Here is a 19,912-nt window from a genome sequence, read left to right as displayed (position 1 = left end):
CGGTTCGAATCCCGCTCTCGACATAAACGTCATTGGTTACACATTGGTCCACTGACTCAAAGGTTGACGGTGTGATTCCAGCTCCCACAGATGAATACTGTTCTTGTGTCCTTGGGCAAGACACTTAAACCACCCCGCCCCCAGTAATATTATGGCTTCTGTTTTAACACTAACTTTATCGGAAAGAAAGAATTTATACAATATATTTTTCCCAGCTGGTGAAATTAGCATGAGAATGAACATTTTTTATATTTATTTTCACAGATGTTTTAAATGACCACTTGGTGAACAAAACTAACAAATACATTTTTAAAATATTCTTCCCATGGGCACACCAGGTAAAACAGTTAGGAACCACGCAATGCCATATAAGAAGTGAAAATAAACAATGAAATGAAACGATAAAATACAAATTACTTTAGCGCTGGTTTGATCCCTGTATAGTCCTTGTTCTAGTCCTGAGTTAGTCCAGGTTTAGCCCAGTTCTAGTCCTGGTTCAGTCCAGTTCTAGTCCTGGTTTAGTCCAGTTCTAGTCCTGGTTTAGACCTGCTCTAGCCCTGGTTTTGATTTTTAGCAATTATACTTTTGTTGTTTGGAAATGGGTTTGTTTATAAAATGTGTTATATAAATAAAGTGGATTTGGATTTGGTTTAGTCCTGCTCCAGTCCTGGTCTAGTCCTGGTCTAGTCCTGGTCTAGTCCGGGTTTAGTCCTTGTCCAGTCCCAGTTTAGTGTTGGTCTAGTCCTGAATTAGTCCTGGTCTAGTCGTGGATTAGTCCTGGTCTAGTTCTGGATTAGTCCTGGTCTAGTTCTGGATTTGTCCTGGTCTAGTTCTGGTTTAGTCCACTATTGGTTTAGTCTTGGTCTAGTCCTGGATTAGTCCTGGTCTAGTTCTGGATTAGTCCTGGTCTAGTCCCGGTTTAGTCCTGGTCCAGTCCTGGTCCAGTCCAGGATTAGTCCTGGTCTAGTCCTGGTTTAGTCCCGGTTTAGTCCTGGTCCAGTCCTGGATTAGTCCTGGTCCAGTCCTGGATTAGTCCTGGTCCAGTCCTGGATTAGTCCTGGTCCAGTCCTGGATTAGTCCTGGTCTATTCCAGGTTTAGTTACAGCTTTCGTCACAGTTCAAATCTAATTTTGGTGTTTTACATGAAAGTCCAGTCCCATTCCAGCACTATTTACTATTGGAGTGTTTCATATCCCCCAGAGCTCAGACATGTCGTATGGCCATAGTAAAACACTGTGTCTATATTAGTCTATAGGAGCAGCCAGGACCACCCCCACCCCTGCGCTGGCCTCCTCCTCCCCCAGTCTGGAGCCTCTCTCTGGGCTGAGCAGGTGACAGAGGTCCCCTGTGTGCTGGTTCTCCTCGTGTATTAGGGCTTTACAGACAGCAGCGAGCATCAGTCATCCCCCGGAGTCAACACCATGATGTCACTGCCCACTCCTCTGTAAAAGGACTTATTTACAGTAGAAAAAATAAAAAATTAAAGTCTGTGTCGGAGTTTTTCCATAGAGCCATACCTCCCAGAGCGCCACAAACAAGCTGCTAAAAACACTTAGACCAATTCTCCCCAACAGAAATAAACAAGTCCAATTAGAGCTCGTATTTTTGGAACGGTCCAAGCTGCCAGAGAAGCTGAGACTTAAGGCTGACGTGGCAATTTCACCCAGACGACAAGAATATTTGGAATACTAGAGCTAATAGTACCCATTTTCTATTTTAGTCCTGGTTTAGTCCTGGGTTAGTGCTGGTTTAATTCTGGTTTAGTCCCCGGTTTAGTGATGGTTTTTGGAGTGATCCGAGCTGACCAAGGAGCTGAGACTTAAGGCTGACTCTGCAATTTTGCCTGAGTTTGGTCCTAGTTTAGTCTTGGTTTAGTCCTGGTTTACTTCTGGTTTATCTCTGGTTTAGTCCCTGATTTAGTTTTTAGACTTGTCCGAGCAGCCAGGGGAGTTGAGACTTAAGGCTGATGTAGCACTTTCACCCAGACAACAAGAATATTTAATTTATTTACTATATTAATACTAAAGCTAATAGTACTCATTTTAGTCCTGGTTTAGTTCTGGTTTAGTTCTGTTTTCTAAGAGTGATCCAAACTGCCAGGGGAGCTGAGACTTAAGGCTGATGCAGCATTTTCGCCCAGACAAGAGGGGAAGAATATTTGAATTACTTGAGAGCTAATAGTACCCATTTTAGTCCTGGTTTAGTCCTGGTTTCGTCTTAGTTTAGTCTTGATTCTAAAGTAAAAATCTACAGAAGGGTCTAATCTACACAAACATAGGGAGAACATGCAAACTTCACACAGGGAGTCAAACCCAGCTGACCAAAGCAAAGTTTAGGTCTTTGGTTGGTGATTCTGTTATTTATTTTTACTCGTAAAGCGCCATCTTTGTTTTGACACAGGCAGCGCGTGATTGGCTACTCTGACTGTCAATCACACCCATTAGAAATTGCAAAAAGGATACGTTCAAGGAGAAAAAAAGGTGTGATCTTGGCCAGGCAAGGACCACAATTCTCACTCAAATCTGGATTAGGGTCTTGCTTGGTTCTTCTGACAAAGATTCTGGAGAACAAATGCATTGGTTGGTTTGACTATTGAATAAATACACTACCAGTCAAAAGTTTGGACCATACACTTTATATAAATGGACATAACTAACATGTTAGCCACGTTCCAAACAGGAAGTGAGCATGGGCGCAATTCTGGCTCCATCGACTCTGGCTCCAATTCACTTTACGCCCAAAAAATGTCGCCCCTTTCTTTGTAACTTCTGTTGTCAGACTCATCATTTTGGTCTTACAAGTTCATATTAACCCGCTCTACATGATCCCGGTGTTTTTATTTTGCTATTGTGTCCATAAATCAAGATATGAACATTAATAACAGACAAATCAGGCGCCTTCTTGGACACACCTTCTCATTTAATGTTTTTTTTTCCTTCATGTGTACTACGTTTACATTGTAGATACAAACTGAATTCATCAAATATATGACTCAGGATATATAGAATTATGTTGTGAAGAAAAAAAGTGAAATGACTCGACTAAATATATTTTTACATTTTATATTCAGATTTCTCAAAGTATCCACCCTTTGCTTTGTCGACCTTTGGCCTTCTCTCTAAAACTAAAACACATTTTGAGTTATTTTGAGTTTATTTTTGTTTACTACAGTCCCCATGTGTTCATTCATAGTTTGGATGCCTTCAGTGGGAATCTACAATGTAAACAGTCATAAAAATGAAGAAAAAACAAAAAATGATAAAGCATGTCCAAACCTTTGACTGGGGGCCGCAGTCTAAGCAAGGACTTCCAGACCTCCCTCACCCCAGACACTTCCTCCAGTTCCCCCACTTCACACATTTTCGATTGACTTTATGTACTAGTGGCACATAATCCTGTCTCATCCCCACTGGTCGATTATTGTTCACTTCACAGTGTTCCACAGAAATAACTTAAGCCTTCATTCAAACTTACCTTTAATATAAGGTTAACCCTGGACGCTGGACAAACGTAGACTGAGCTCATAGACCGATGCTGTCTGTGGACAATGGCGTCTCTGTCCCTCTCGGAGACATGAATTCACCTGGGACGGTCCATCTTGATTTATGAAGTGTGAACTTGGAGCCGAGAGGGACAGAGCAGAGGGAGGGAGGGAGGGGGGGGAGAGGAGAGGGGATAGGGGGAGAAGAGGGGGTGAGGAGGGGGTGAGGAGAGGAGGAGGGGAGGAGAGAGCGGAGTCACAAGCAGGCTCTGTGCGCTGGACCCCACACCTCTGCTACTGCTGCTGTTAATTCCACTGTTACAACACTGAACCATCACAACACCAAACACAAGTGTCCATGTTAGATGTGGAACGATTTGAAACAGTATTTAGATAAAGGGACGTCCTAAAGGGATGGCTTAAAGGGCCCATATTATGATACTTTCTGATCTATGTTATAATGTTGTTTCCTCATTAAAAACATACTTTTGGAACTTGAAAACTACCACTTCGTGACATCACAAGGTGAAACAGAGCATTTTGAGCTTTGGAGATGTAGACAGACTAATAATAAAGGATTACTCAAACATGTGTAAATGGACCAAAACACAACTCCAGGTATGTTTTTGAGGAGGTAACAACACTGTAACATTGCTTAAAGCTCACAAGAGTCCATTTTGCGTGATTGTAAAATTGTACACACATATATACACACACACACACACATATATACACACACACACACACACATATATATATATATATATATATATATATATATATATATATATATATATATATATATATATAGATATAGATATATATATATATATATATATATATATATATAGATATATATATATATATATATATATATATATATATATATATATATATATATATATATATATATAGAGATATATATATATATATATATATATATATATATATATATATATATAGATAGATAGATAGATAGATAGATAGATATAGATATATATATAGATATATATATATATATATATATATATATATATATATATATATATATATATATATATATATATATATATATATATATATATATATATATATATATATATATATATATATATATATATATATATAGATAGATAGATAGATAGATAGATAGATAGATAGATAGATAGCGACGGGACTATATTTTATTTCAAATTAGAGCTACAATCTGCAAGTTAATTTAACTGCAGTAATGTAGATACCGTCTAGTGGTGATATGCGAGAATACAACAGGTCTGGTTTGGCTAATATAATCATAGATGGTAGCTTTAGGTTACAATGTAAGTTTATTTTAGTTGTCAAAAAAGAAGAGAGTTTTTATAATTAGTTTTAGTTTTCTTAACTTTTAATTACTGAAAACTCTTCTGCTGGTCAAATGCATGTCTGTAACAAAAAAAGATTTTGCCTTAAGAATGAATAAAAGTAAGTCTGATTCTGGTATGTGGAGTAAATACATATAAAGTAGTCCATGGTATGAAGGTCCACAGATACTACACCAAACTGCAACATGAACAATAATTTATAAATAGGTTTAGATTTAGATCGATTCTACTGTCTTAAAAAACAAACAAAACAAAAAAACTAGTTCATTTTAAACAGTTTGCAGTAGTCCAGAGTTATTCCTCACTTGTAAGCATTCCAAACATCCTAATTATTCACCACAATGAGTTTATAAGTGATTTTCACAACTCTCAAGAGACAAGAGCGGAGTTTTGGCATCATGGTAAAGCCAAAACACTCACTGTTCTCTGTTCCTGCATCAAACTATGGTGGAAAAAGAGCCCCGTTTTTTTTTATGACAGTCATGCAGTACTACAAATTACCTTGGCCAAGTTGATTGTCCCCAGAGCAAGGAGTGAATGCATGAAAAGAACTGTTCTCTATAGAGGAGCTGCTGCATGGAACACTCCCTCTAGTATCAAATACAATAAAAACAGACCCTTTTTTAAATGGAAAATGAAACTGATTTTTTTTTTTTTTTTTTCTCACTCAAATCTGGAATAGTGTCTAGCCTAGTACTCCTGACCAAGATCCTGCAACAAAGGTTTGGACACATCTTTTTTTCTTTGTTTACTACATTTATATTGTAGATACAAACTGAAGACGTACGAAGCAGGATATATGGAATTATGTTGCGAAGAAAAAAAGTGAAATAACCCAACAAAACCTTTCTTATGATTTATATACAGATTCCTCAAAGTATCCACCCTTTGCTTTGTCGACAGCTCTGCAAAACCTTTTTCTCAATGAGCTTCATGATGAACTTTGGTTTTCACTTCACAGTTGCGCCTCGTCAGAGTCAAGAACTGCCAAAAGTGCAAACCCTTGACAAAGCAAATGTTGGCGATTAAAAATGATATATAATGTAAAACGCATTTTGAATTATTTTGAGTTTAGTATCAGATCAACTAAAAACACATCGTCTTTTAAACAATGAAGTGTAAATGATGCTTTAATGGTGCTGTAAAGTTGTTTTAATACTGTACGTTTAAACTTGTATATTGTTAAAATGCAGTGACTTGTGCAATTGTTATGTAACTCTACTTAAACTGTACAATGTATACATGAAATTTATACTGTGATACATTTTATAGACCCCAGGAAGACTAGCAACCATCAAGAGCTGCTTATACAATATATCTTCACTGTGGAAAGACACATTTTGCTCAAATACATGGGGAAAATGGTGTCTTTAAATATCCCTTCACTCTGTATTGTACCATAAAAGTCACGCTACATTGAGTCCATATGAAAGGCCTGTATAGAGGCTGGGGCTGGTCAGGCTTCATTTGACGCTTCATCCATCAGCACTGTTTACTCAGATCGTCTCACATGAAGCTGATGGAGCCTCCGCTGTCTGCTGCCCCGGGACAGCACAAGGGGGCGCTGTCTGACCCTCACCTCTGCTCCATTTGACCCTCTAATTTGCATCCTCTGCTCCATCTGACCCTCTCCTCTGCATCCTCAGCTCCATCTTCCCATCTTAGTTAAGTCATTCCTCACTTACCTTATGCATTCAGAGCATCCTAATTACTCACTGCGATGAGTTTATAAGCACCTTTCACAACTTTAAGTGACCAAAGCGGAGTAACGGTGACAGTAAAGCTAACAACAAATAACATGCTAACAGGCACTTCCTCATGATTGGACAATAATACGCTTTATAATCAGATGCGCATAGCAGTTTCCCCGATTACCACAATAATTTAGCACTTTTCTAATGGCTTTTTCTTAGCGTGATACTGGTGTTTTTGCAGTATAAGACCACATAGACTAGTTTACGCCCATGGACCACGATGGAACCTACCTGGAGGTGTTACACAGATATAAAACCACATGGGAATATAAAAGAAAGAACTACGATTTACTGGTGAAAATCACATTCTATTGTCTAAAAAAAGGATCGGAATCGGTATTGGGTCTATTCCTTAGTATCGAAATCGAGTTTGACAGTTTAGTATCGTGACAACACTGCACCACACACTGTCCCTGATGTCAACTGTTCCTTTAAGAAGCCTCCATGTTGTGTGCGGCCGAGTATTGGACAAACAAACAGACTTTATTGGTTAATGAGTGTTTGGATGCTGTGGTCGGGCCAGTACAAGGAGCCCTCAGTTCCTCCTCAGTCCCTGCTCAGGTCTCCTCTGGGCTCCATTACTCGCGCTCCGAACAGTGGGAAACTCAATGTGCTAATGACATTCTCGTTAATGTGTCTGCAGCTGAATACTGTCAAATACTGAGCACTACTGTATGCTAAAGAAGGACCCGAGTCTCAATATGTCAAAGTTATGTCGTGCTGAATCTGCGTGAAAATGTTGTGTTCTACTTTCAGCGGTGGAACGTAGCAAAGTAAAAGTAGTAAAGTACTGCTTACTAGACATTTTTAGGTAGCTATACTTTACTTAAGTAGACTCTAAAATGGATACTTTTTGTTTTTACTTCACGACATTTGAGAGCAGGTATCTGTACTTTCTACTCCACTACATTTTGACCAGGACTGAAAAGTAAAGTATTTTTTATTACTATTTAAGTAAAATTTACAAATAAAACCAGCCAGAAAAAGATAAAAGATTCAGTTGTTTCTGTTGAACCAAATTCTGTTCACAAATCTGTATCAAAAGCACTACATTTAAAACCTTAAGATCTGTGCAAAATACTTTTAATTTTTACTCTTTAAGCACATTTTTAAACAGGTACTTTAACTCGTTTACTTTTTTTCCATGTGATACTTTTACTTGAGCATTTCTTTGCTCTGGTATCTGTACTTTTACTTAAGTAATACAATTGAGTACTTCTTCCACTATTAACTACTATATACTAAAGAACATTAATCTAGATACTGTGCACTAATCATTCACCGAGATGTTTTTGTTCTGTTTTCATGGCCGATATCTGTTGTTTAGAATCCAGAGAAACTGATTTTTCCAAATTCACATTCTGTTCAGTATGTTCTTCACACTAAAGAGTTCAAATAAAGTTTTATGCATGTTCTTGAAGCTGCTAATTAGCCTCAACAAAATATCCCATATCGATCCATCTGTACCGTGCATGACTGTTTGCTAAAGATGGTGCATTATCGTTACAACGCTCAAGCCTAAAACGTAGAACAATACAGGATTACTCAAACATGCATGAATCAATCAAACTACGACTGTGAGCTAAAAGCTCTTTGTATGTCTGCTTTAAGAGGGACCTGAATCTACGTGAAAATATTGTGCAGTACTGTAAGCTAAAGCAGGTCAGATTTGACAAGGTGCTGCCTGTGTTAAAGGGTCAATGGGATAAAGTTCACGTATTTACTCCCACTGGACTCACACCTTTGTTGTTCACAACCTGAAGATTGAGTAGAAACGCACAGGAAATGACTCTAAAGGGCAGACGTGCTGTTTTCTGACATATTCTGCATTATTTGTACTCCTGTTGTGCTCGAAACTGCTATATAATTATAATCTATGACATCTGTGGATCATTATGTCATAATTTGCACATTTTAAATCGCAATATTCATGTAAAACAACTTTTTTGACTTAGAAAACTACGGTGCCCAAAGGGAGCTGACGTCGCCTCAAACGTCATCACAACAAAGAGCCGTGAAGCTGTCGTCATAGCAGATTTTTTTAAATTTGTACCAAAATGATTACGTGATGCTGACGAATCCAACGTGTGTATCAGTGATTAAGAAAATAAAACTGAAGAATGAAGTTAGCACAGAGCAGTGGACATGTACCAGTGATGGTGAAAACTGGGTTTGATCAACAATAAGCACTTAAAGATTGCACAAACATACACAAACTTATACTACATATAAATACAACTTCGAGAGGGTAAATGAAAAGGGGAAACAACTACAACATGGTTAAAAGCTCTGAAAAGTTTATTTTTCATAACAGGTCTGGACTATGTTTACTTTGGCATTTCATGATTAAAAACTTAAAATAATGCTGCGTATTATAAACACACATGACTTTTCATCAATCTGCGCTCTCTCACTTCGTCTGGCACTATCTACTGGCAGCAGTGGGAATTACCGTGAAAAAAAGCTAGCCATTAAGCAAGGTAAGTGAATACAAGCATACAGTTGTAATGGGTTCAAAATGCAAAGAGGGCCCAGCAATGATTTATGGACTTAAAAACCTGTCCAGGACACATTTGGACCTCTAACTATGACATCACAATCCTGGAGAAATTAAAATGGAGTGATTTCTGAGACTCAGAGAAAGAGGACTTAGTAAACAGGATATAAAAACAAGCATGAATAAAACAAAATACACCTCCAGGTATGTTTTCGATGAGCAAACAAAATTATTAAAGTAAAATTTTCATAATATAGCATAGTGTTTAAGCCCTCAGACATGATTGGTTTGTTTCATACCCAACAGTAACAGATTTCAGTGAAGATCCCATGCAAATTGTACTGTCTGAAAACAGCAAACAGCTAACGGGGTGCAAAGGTTCCATTGTGTCCCCGTCCAAAGCCTCTCGTGATCAGGAGGAACTCAAAGTGTTGCACAAACCTCCAGGACCTGAGTAAACTCCGGGTCATAACCGAGGTGTGAAGCAGCGGAAACCAGCTCAAAGGGCTTTTGTGTCCAGAGGAAGGAGGCCGTTTCAACCAGGCCGACTAATGATGTAATCACCTACGAGTAAAACCGTTTCTGAGATGCTGCTAATCTGTTGAATGTTTTTGACTGACACAGGTCTATTGATATTGATAAGTCCATTTCTATGTAATTTTATTGTTTGCTTTTTTTTTTTTCCATCATAGTTTATATTAGAGTTGTCAAAAATATCAAAAATCATATCCTGAAGAAGCGGCTTGGGTGAGTAGCAAAACGTCTTTACTCCTACAATGTTTTGTCCAGTTGGCAGATTTAAATTTAGTCATTTGCTACTGAAAATCATATACCAAACGATTATTAATTTGTGTTGTAAATCACATTCTATTGTCAAAAAAAGAGCATGTTTTTTTTTTTATTATTATCTTTGTGGTATCAAAATCCTTAATATTTAGTAATTCTTAGTATTTAGATTATTTAGGTCTATTACTAGCCAATTATTATTCATCGTCTTATATTACACCACATCTCCAAACAGCTAAACAGGACCAAGACTGCTGTGCTCGTGTTGGTCACAGGCTCCTGGAAATGTGCAGTGTAAAATCCATTTTGCGTTTTGAATGAAGTTTTCAGACATTTTATTTGGTTGTGTTTGTGTCACCATGGTAACTACTGAACAGCGTACTGTCACTGCGAAGTATCAAATGATGGCCTACATTTATATGGATTTTAAATAGTTGATATTTTATAGTATGTCACTGCTCATTTTAACTTAAAGACTAATGTGCCTGCCCTAAAGGGAATGTATGTAGCTTGCAATGTTTTTTTGTTGTTTTTTTTTAACTAAAATCATGAATTAACCTGTGTTGCCAGTGCCTTAACCTGCAGATAGAGACACATACAAGGTTTTCTCGTTCTCAGCGTAAGGGCAGGCCTCATGTGAAAGCTCAGAACCTCCAGAATGCACTCACTGAGCTGTAGAAGCTGCACTAGCACTGATTCATGTTTGGCTGCAGCTGCTGGGGTTTAGGCAGTGACGATTCAGATCAGAGAGGGTCGTTTTAGGTTTAAACCAACTGGATTTCAGCATTGAACCTGGCAACCCAAATGAAAGACTCATGTGAGGCTCGTTCTGCTTTCCGATTAGATGATTGTGTAGAACCAAAACACCAAATTATAACATAAATAACTCCACCATGTCCAATGTTTTGCGATTAAACAATAAAAGGGCATTGCAAGTGTTATCAGTAAAAGCTATATTTGATTTGAATGAAAAATTGTCTAAAAAAAAAATCCTCTCATTACTCTAGCTTTTAACAAATAGAAATAATTTTGTTAATCTTAAGTGACCTAAAACAGGAAAAGTTTTGTTTTTATTTCATGTCTGACAGTGAGAAAAAAAACCAAAAAAAAACAAAAACAAAACAGTGTATGTGTCTTTTTATAACTTCTGGTTTCAACTGTATCTGGGGAGACAGTGAGTGTTAATGCAAAATCGATATTCAATAACCAATAATCCATATTACAGTCCTGCTAAAGAGAAATCTAAACAATTCAGATTTTTTTTTTGCTGATTTATTTTAAGACTTTTCAATATTCTCTGTATTCTCTCTAAAAAGTACATCATTTTAACTATGAAAAAAGGAAAAAGGCACAAATATCAGAGTCAAAAATCAGTTCCTGGTGAATTAAACCATGTCCACAGATCCAAACTTTTTCAAGTAATCATTCTGAATTCCAGTGATTTAAAGTGTACAGCTAGCCTTACCTGTTAGCAGCAGAGGCTCACATTAGCGGTGTGCGGTGGAGCTGAGTACATGTACACAGCGCTGTGGACTGACCCCATCCATAGAGACTCCACTGTTCCTGTTCTGGTCCCTGGTCTTGGTCTTGGTCTTGACCTGGTCTGGACTTGGACCGCGGACTCAGGCTGGACATACAGGGCTTTCAGTCTGAGGTAGAGCTGAGGTTAGCGCTGCAGACTCACACTGAGAGAGGAGGGAGGATCAGCTACGGTTACTCATTTACTCATGACATTAAAGAGGGGGTATTATGCTAAATCTTTTATTTTTTTAGTTTTTATACCAAGTTATAGCATTGTTCCCTCATTAAAAACGTGCCTGAGGAGGTTTTAGATGTCATCCATGCGTGTTTGAGTGTTTCAGCAATCTCTTTTGGCCACTATTCGAACCCTCCTTATGTTTGGCTGTAAGATTCTGTGCAACCCTCAACCCACAAGCCGACGTCACCCACGCTCCCACACGACAATTCTCCATAAATATACAAAAACATGATACAAAACTGTACACAGAAACTTCACAGACCTGATGTGATGTGCAGCAGCTTCATTAGCGAGACTCACGCTGATTGTGTTGTGATATCGCTCTGAAGGGGGAGTGACCTAGCACGGGGAGCAAAGAGAGGGGACACGCAGATCATCAAAAACAACGGCGGATATAGCATTTTCAAAGGTAAAAGGAAACGTGGTGATCTAAAAGTTATGTGCTAGCTCCTAATATCTCATAAAAGTAAAATGCCCGCACTTTAACGTAATTATACAACTGAATCACTAGATCATTCATGGAGGTAACTGCCGGTAAATCCAAAATGGACACATATTCAGCTACTGTGATATTTTGGAGGATAACAGGTTTACTTTTTGTTTCGTTTTAAAAATGCTGTGGAAAAGATTCATTACTGTCCACAGAATAAAGTCAAAAAGTGCTTAATAACTTTTTTCATGTTGTGTGCACTGAAATGAAGCAAAGGATCATGGTCTATGTAGTTCCCTCTGTTTTTTAAATCTGATATTATGAGTTAATTTACAAAGAAGCTTTTAATTCAGTATAATGTGACAGCCCAAAATATTATAAAAACTTTTGACAACACAATCTCAACATATTTCACTTTTGGGTTGAAAATTATATAATTATTTCTCACCAAACTGCAGATTCAGAAAACAGGTGTGAATGAAGCAAAATACATCTCAAAGTGTGCTTTTTTTAATTTTATTTATTATATGGGAACAATGCAGCGGTGGAAGTACTCAATTTTGGCACTTAATTAAAAGTTCAGAAACAGAGGTAAAAAGTTACAAAAAAAAATATCACATGAGAAAATCTACTTAGGTAAAAGTATTTAAGAACCCATACTTTAAGAGTATTCCACACAAGTGCAGATAACAAAAATTCTACAGTACTTTATTACTAGTACTTCTTTACCTTCTACCACTGGAACAATGTTACAATATGGTTAAAAGAGTCAACACAAAAAGAGAACTATGAACATGTGTCTTTTAACGTTGAGCTATGACATGTAAGCTAACGTGTGCTAGCAAAACAAAGCTAGCACGTGTTACAACAGCTGCTATAGGCTTGATGACAGCGACTAGAACAAGAATCATTGTATTTCCTTTGTCAAATCGACAAATTCCATCCATAATTTTCCATCCCTAATTTGAACTAAACATTTCACCATGAATTTAGATTAATTTAATGCCATACTGTGGAACATTAGAGGCAAAGAGATGACATTGTGTGTATTTGTTTTATGATTACATCAACCTGTCTAGGGACAGCAGATGGAAATTAGCCTTGGGCTACAATCTGACAACATATTTACGTATCTTGTATATGTTCATTAATGTGTTTTGTCCCTATTTAAAAAAAAATTAAAATAAATAAATAAACATATCCATGAAAACCAAAACAAAGCGAGCACCCATAGCAACGGCCGTTATTGGGTTGACTATTTCGCATTGAGATGAAATCATTCTATTTCCTCAGTCAAATCGACTATATGAAATTCGCAGTCTCTTCGGCCTCGCTTTTCCATCCATAATTTTGAACTTAAGCCGTATACAACACCATAACCGCTTTGTTTGTCTATAGGACCTGTGTCTGGAACTTTGGTAGCAGTGTCGGAGGCGTCTGCCAAAATGGACGCCTGGATTTCTTCAGAGAATGAGAAACCAGCGGGAAGTCTCTAAACAGGCGAAACATTTGAGCACGAACCCAACCGCTGCTCCAGACGGCCCTCCAAAACCGATCATTACACCCAAAGGTTTATTAGCCAGGCCCCTGTTTGGTTAGCGCCAGAATAATAACACGGTTAATTATCCAAGGTCTGTGCTTTTAAAGGAGAACTGTTTAGGAGGAGAACGGTGCATGCTCTCGGGATAAAACCAGAGGAAAGATTAAAGAAACGCAAACAACTCCTGTGCACATCCTGATGGCACGAAAACAAAACATCATGCAGAGCTTTTTAACGTTGTAAACATGCATTACGCTTTGAAATGGAGGAATGGAGGAAACGAGTTTGAGTACTGTAGTATTTATTCTCCTCACCAGACAGGTCTAGAATGATATCGCTCAGTGTTTTTGTACAGAGACATCCATCTGGTTTCAAACACAACCGTCCAATCGGATTTGTTTACTTCGGTGGGTACGTTCACATATTAGCGAATCAACCTGTCAATCACGCCAATGGGCTAACAATCCTGACAGTCCAAGCTTTAGTTCACGGTAACAACGATAAGCACTGGATTTAAAAAAAAAATGTCCCAAAATGGCTACGCGATGCTGTTGAAGAATAAAAAGAAAGAAAAAGAAGTAAGTAAATGGGCGCGTGTGGGTGTGTGAACGTACGTGAAAAAGGCGTCTTGAATGCAGGAGATGGACTTGCTTGGGATCCAGAAAACATATAATTTCAAGACAAGGATGTGAGTCTGGTCACCGAAGACGATGTGTCGCGCTGATTGGTTAATCCACTTGTCAATAACGCCTAATGGAAATCGGGGAAAACAGGAGATCCCGCATCAACTCGTCTTTGTAAACGATAAGATAAGATAAGATAAGATAAGCCTTTATTAGTCCCACAGTGGGGAAATTCCAGTATTGCACCGCACAGTTAAAGAACAGAAGGAAAATGGTACATGTAATAAAACAAGATAATAGATAAATAGCTTAAAATATAAAAAATTGACTTAAAAATAAACTAACTAAAATAAGGATGTGTCTAATGTAGAAGACAAAATAAATATCTTAACCTCAATCTTAACTGTTTCAATACTTTAACATAACAGCAGCTAACATCTACAAAGTGTCACGACATTAAAATTTCAAACTGGATTTCAATGCGTGACTGCATTTAACATGGCTCGATTGTTGTAATATACTACATGCATGCCTCTTATTTGCAGTAGTGAATTAGCGGTAATAAATGGCACAGAGTGAGATTTTTTAAAAGTTTCTTGGTCTTTAAATTCAATTGTAGACAGTGATTCATCTTAAAACTAATCCGATTAGGCATCAGTGACCCTTACCGGCACAGCTTTTATTTTAAAGAGTATAGATCGTTCCTGCAAGAATGGGGTTTGGCCAGGACTAAGTGACAACTGCAGGAGCTCTATACGAAGGAATAGGCTTTATACTCAATATCAGTCCTGATACCACAATGATAATAAAAAACACTCTTTATTTATACAATATAATGTGATTTTCAACATTAAATAAAAATACTGTGTTCCCTCGTTTATCGTGGGGGTTATGTTCTAAAAATAACCCGCAATAAGCAAAATCCGTGAAGTAATCAACTTTATTTTTTACAATTATTCTATATGTTTTGCAGCTGTAAAAACCCTCACCACGCACTTTATACACTTTTCTCACACAGGCATTAACATTTTCTCACATTTCTCTCTTGTTTAAACTCTGTCAAAGTTCAAACCTTCGTAAGCGGCTTCATTGACATACAGCACTTCAGAGTCACACTGCGATCGAACATTTATGTAAATTTGTCTGAACACATTCTGTACTGCACTGGAGACACGGCACGGAGGAGACTGATGGACAATGGTCTACAGTCCCTTAACCAATCAGGACACAGAACACAATGCACGTTCATATGCTGTAAAAAAGCATGCGAAATTGCACTAAAAACTTCCGCAAAACACCAAGACCATGAAAGGTGAACGGCGATATAGTGAGGGACAACTGTACTTTCTTTTCTATTCCCATGTTGTCTTATATCTGTGTTATCCCTCAGTCGTCCAGTAGGTTCCACAGTGGTCCATGGGCGAATACTAGTCTATGTGTCTTATATTTGTTCTGATACAGCTCAAGATCATTCAGAAAAGCTTCATTTCTGTCCATTGAAAGCGAGTTTTTTAGCATCGATACTTGTTCAAACGAGTATCTAGTTTCGATACCAGTTTTAGTCCTGTGTACCCCACAGGATCACGACAAAAACTGTTGTGCAATCAGTCGATACTTGTTAAAATAGGTGTCTAATTTTGATAGTATTTCTTGTGCCAATTGGTATGTGATTCTGTTTATTCAAACTCAGACTGTGAAACACACTATTTGAATTAAGCGCCTATAAAACTCAAAATTAATTTCCATCTTTAAATGAAACAAGACATATAGAATAATAATAATCCCAATTCACATTTACCAGATCCAAATAAGTTAAAATAACACACTTAGCACTTGACGAAAACTACCATTGACATTTTAATGGCTATGTAAAACTTTTACAAGGCTCGACTTTATTAATTAACTGCCTCTATAATGCTCTATATAAATCAGGTAAGCCACATAAGCACTTCTGTTACTTTTACTGGCCCTTAAAAAAATACTAGACCATTTTGAATGAGCGGAGTGTGCGTGTTCTCCCTGTGTCGCTGTGGCAGAGTGGTTATCCTGCCTCCTCTTGTCAGTAACAAGGTTGCGGGTTAGACTCCTGATCTCCCCGCGCACTTACGATACAAATCATTTCACGTAATTCCAGCCTCAACCCTTTCTAACTTCACTTTCGCGTCTTTTCCTCCTGTTTTGCCGTGAAACGCAGTAGATCGGTTGCGTGCCGCGATGTTTACCCGTCGTGTTAATGGATACAGCGGCCTGTCTGTCAAACTGCGGCGAGCGATGGTTTACGATATTTCAGCGTAAAAAACACATATATACGTCTGACATTTTCCAACATCATCGGACCGTAAACCAAGTGGCGTGCGCTAGTGCAGAATTAGCTCATTCAAACGCACACAGACACACTTTTATCTGCGCCGCTCACTTCTTCCATGAAACATTTGTGATTCGCGACAGCTCCCAAAGTCGTGGTATTTTCCGAGGCCCGGCTGGTGGTGGCGACGTTGGGCACTTGTTTATTTGGGACTAATTTAGATGGTTTTATGGAGGCGCAGTGACAGATTGAAATATTGTCCCACTCCATGGAGAGCTGGAGCAAAGCCTCTTATTAAAAACCGTAAACATGAATGCGCTCTGACATAGTAATATTAAAGAGTCTGTTTGTACGTGCGTTCATTTATTATCAGTGATGATTAACGGCAGAGTCTAACCCACAACCTCCGTGCTGAGAGGAGGAGACGGGATAACCACTCTGCCAAACCGTGGTAGTACCAATGAATGAACTTTGAATAGTAAAAATAGATAAGAATGTAGTTTTATAAGTTTATGAAGTTAAAGAGCTAATCACGGTTTTAATGTACAACCTGTTCATGTGCAAGTGTTGTATTACGCAATTTGTGTATCTTTTAAGTACACATGTTCAGTGGTGGAACGTAGCAAAGTAAAAGTAGTGAAGTACTGCGCTAAAGTACAAATTTTAGGTATCTATAGGTTACTTGAGTACATTTTACAGTGGATACTTTTTACTTTTACTTCACTACATTTGAGAGCAGCATCTGTACTTTCTTCTCCACTACACTTTTGATCTGCTTTAAAAAGTAAAAAAAAAAAGTAAAATATATTTTCAGATAAAATATTACAAGTGGAATTGTTTTTGACATTTGGATGTGATTGCGATTGATTTGTCAGTTTGATTTTTGGCTTCTCTTTTAAACAGTCGGCTCATCGGCCATTTTAGTCAACACATACTCAAAGGATATACATGTACATGGATGTTTTAGTACGGCCACTGGGTAAAATGAAGACTGTTAAAGTAGTAACGTGTACATTTTTTTCATTGTTTTGACCTGCTGAAAAGGCTGAGGGTTCATTTTTAACACATTTGTAAAAACAGATAGAAAAAAGATTGGTTCAAGTGTTTCTGTTGAGCAAAATCCAGCACAAATCATCACATTTGAAGTATTGTAAGACCTCAAAATCTGTGGAAAATACTTTTACATTTCACGGTTAAGTACTTAAATACTTTTACTTTTTATGTTAAATAAATTTTTAAACAGGCACTTAAATACTTTTACTTTTCATGGTACTTAAATACTTTTTTCTTTTCAGGGTTATTACATTTTAAAACAGATACTTAAATACTTTTACTTTTTACTGTTAAGTACATTTTCAAACAGGTATTTAAATACTTTTAGTTTTCATGGTACTTAAATACTTTTACTTTTCAGGGTTAAGTACATTTTAAAACAGGTACTTATATACTTTTACTTTTCATGGTACTTTAATACTTTTACTTTTCAGGGTTAAGTACATTTTAAAACAGGTACTTAAATGCTTTTACTTTTCATGGTACTTAAATACTTTTACTTTTCATGGTACTTTAATACTTTTACTTTTCAGGGTTAAGTACATTTTAAAACAGGTACTTAAATACTTTAGCTTTTCGTGGCACTTTAATACTTTTACTTTTCAGGGTTAAGTACATTTTTAAACAGGTACTTAAATACTTTAACTTTTCATGGTACTTTAATACTTTTACTTTTCAGGGTTAAGTACATTTTTAAACAGGTACTTAAATACTTTAACTTAAGTAGACTTTTTCACATGTTACTTTTACATAAGTACTTATGTTTTTACTCCCATATGTGTACTTTTAAATAACAAAACTGCGTACCTCTTCCACACAGCACATGTTGCAGAAGTAGGCTGTCATAGGAGTACTATTTCATCTATAACGAGCCAACGGCATGAAGCCTAAGCTCTGCTCCTCTCTCTCCTCTGTCCCTCTCTCTCTCCTCCCTCTGAACCACCTTTAGCTCCTCCCCTTCACTTGTGTAGCCCCGCCCCCTGCCCTGGCCTCATATATAAACCTCACGACTGTTCTTCTCTCCTCACTGAGCATTCTGAACTCTCCTCTCTGCACTATGACGACCCAAACTCGGATTGTACCATCTCTGAACCTCCCCATCCCAACCTCTGCTCCTCGCTTGTGAGATGGGTCCTACATTTTAACCATTTTACAACTATTACCTCTCCAAAATGGACAACATGTTTCTTTTTGCATTTTCTCTTGCGTTGTTTATCCATAATGGGATTTGCCAGCATTACTTCCTCCTCCGCCCGATTCCGAGTGACAGCTTACCTCTAGTGGAGCTTAAGGAAGACCCGGACCCCATTTTCGACCCCAAAGAACGGGACTTTAACGAAACCGAACTCCGCAGCACCTTGGGAGATTTCGACGCCCGATTTCTATCAGTTTTCCCTCCGACTTCGGAAGGATACAACGCCAACGATGACTTCCAGGACATCCAGAAACCGAGCGGGATTTTGCCCAAAGAAATCCGCGCGGTGGATTTCGACGTGCATTTGGGCAAAAAGCAGAAAGCGAATAAGAAGTTGAAGAGGCGCTTGCAGCAGTGGTTGTGGGCGTATTCGTTTTGTCCGGTGGTCTACACGTGGACGGATCTCGGGACCCGGTTTTGGCCCAGGTTCGTACGGGTGGGGAGCTGCCTAAACAAGCGCTCCTGTTCGGTACCGGAAGGAATGCAATGCAAACCATCGAATTCAACGCACCTCACGGTTTTAAGGTGGAGATGCGTTCACCGGAAAGGAGGAATCAAGTGCGCCTGGATCCCGGTACAGTACCCCATCATAACGGACTGCAAATGCTCCTGCGCCAGCTAAAGACTAAATATTTGGACTTTCTACAAATGAAAGAAAAGCTGGCGTTCGTTGGAGGTGTCTGACATCGACTGCTGTGTTCACTGCAAAAACATGAAAATCGTTGAGTTACGGTGACTTGAATTGACTAGTTAAAATCGGTTTATGAAAACGACAAAAGTTTCGGGAAAGTTCATCATGGAAACGCGTTCGATAAACCAGGTAATATAACTGGATTCGTCTTAACTAGTCAAGACAAAACATAACTTCAAGTCATTTAAACTAAAAACGGCTTCTTATACTGTTAACTTCCAGTAATTCAACTCAAAATGGACTTCTCAGCCACTGGAAAACTACAATACTACTACAGTATATGAAATAATACTTCCATATACAAGTTATGGGAGATATCTGACATAGCTATGGACAATGGTTCCTCATTGCGAAAGTTGAAAGCCTTAAAATGAACTTAGGGCTGTTGTGTATCATAAGAATTGTATTTACGAATAAAGTATTTAATAAGAGACGTT

The 19,912-nt window shown here is 37.9% G+C and overlaps 1 protein-coding gene across 1 annotated transcript; it reads left to right on the top strand.

The window, feature by feature from the left end:
• The first annotated feature begins 18,633 nt into the window (after positions 1-18,633).
• On the top strand, positions 18,634-19,649 carry LOC117375193 (noggin-like). Its single transcript, XM_033971460.2, has one exon. It carries the CDS (start codon positions 18,762-18,764, stop codon positions 19,404-19,406), a length of 645 nt encoding a protein of 214 aa, XP_033827351.2. The 5' UTR covers positions 18,634-18,761; the 3' UTR covers positions 19,407-19,649.
• The last annotated feature ends 263 nt before the right edge of the window (positions 19,650-19,912 follow it).

This window comes from Periophthalmus magnuspinnatus, chromosome 8 (genome assembly GCF_009829125.3).
Source record: "Periophthalmus magnuspinnatus isolate fPerMag1 chromosome 8, fPerMag1.2.pri, whole genome shotgun sequence".
In the NCBI taxonomy this organism is placed as follows: domain Eukaryota; kingdom Metazoa; phylum Chordata; class Actinopteri; order Gobiiformes; family Gobiidae; genus Periophthalmus; species Periophthalmus magnuspinnatus.
This window is presented reverse-complemented; position numbering and strand designations above follow the sequence as displayed.

Bases quoted from the DNA above. Each gene is read 5' to 3' on its own strand.
- LOC117375193 (XM_033971460.2), top strand. From the start codon at position 18,762: ATGGACAACATGTTTCTTTTTGCATTTTCTCTTGCGTTGTTTATCCAT.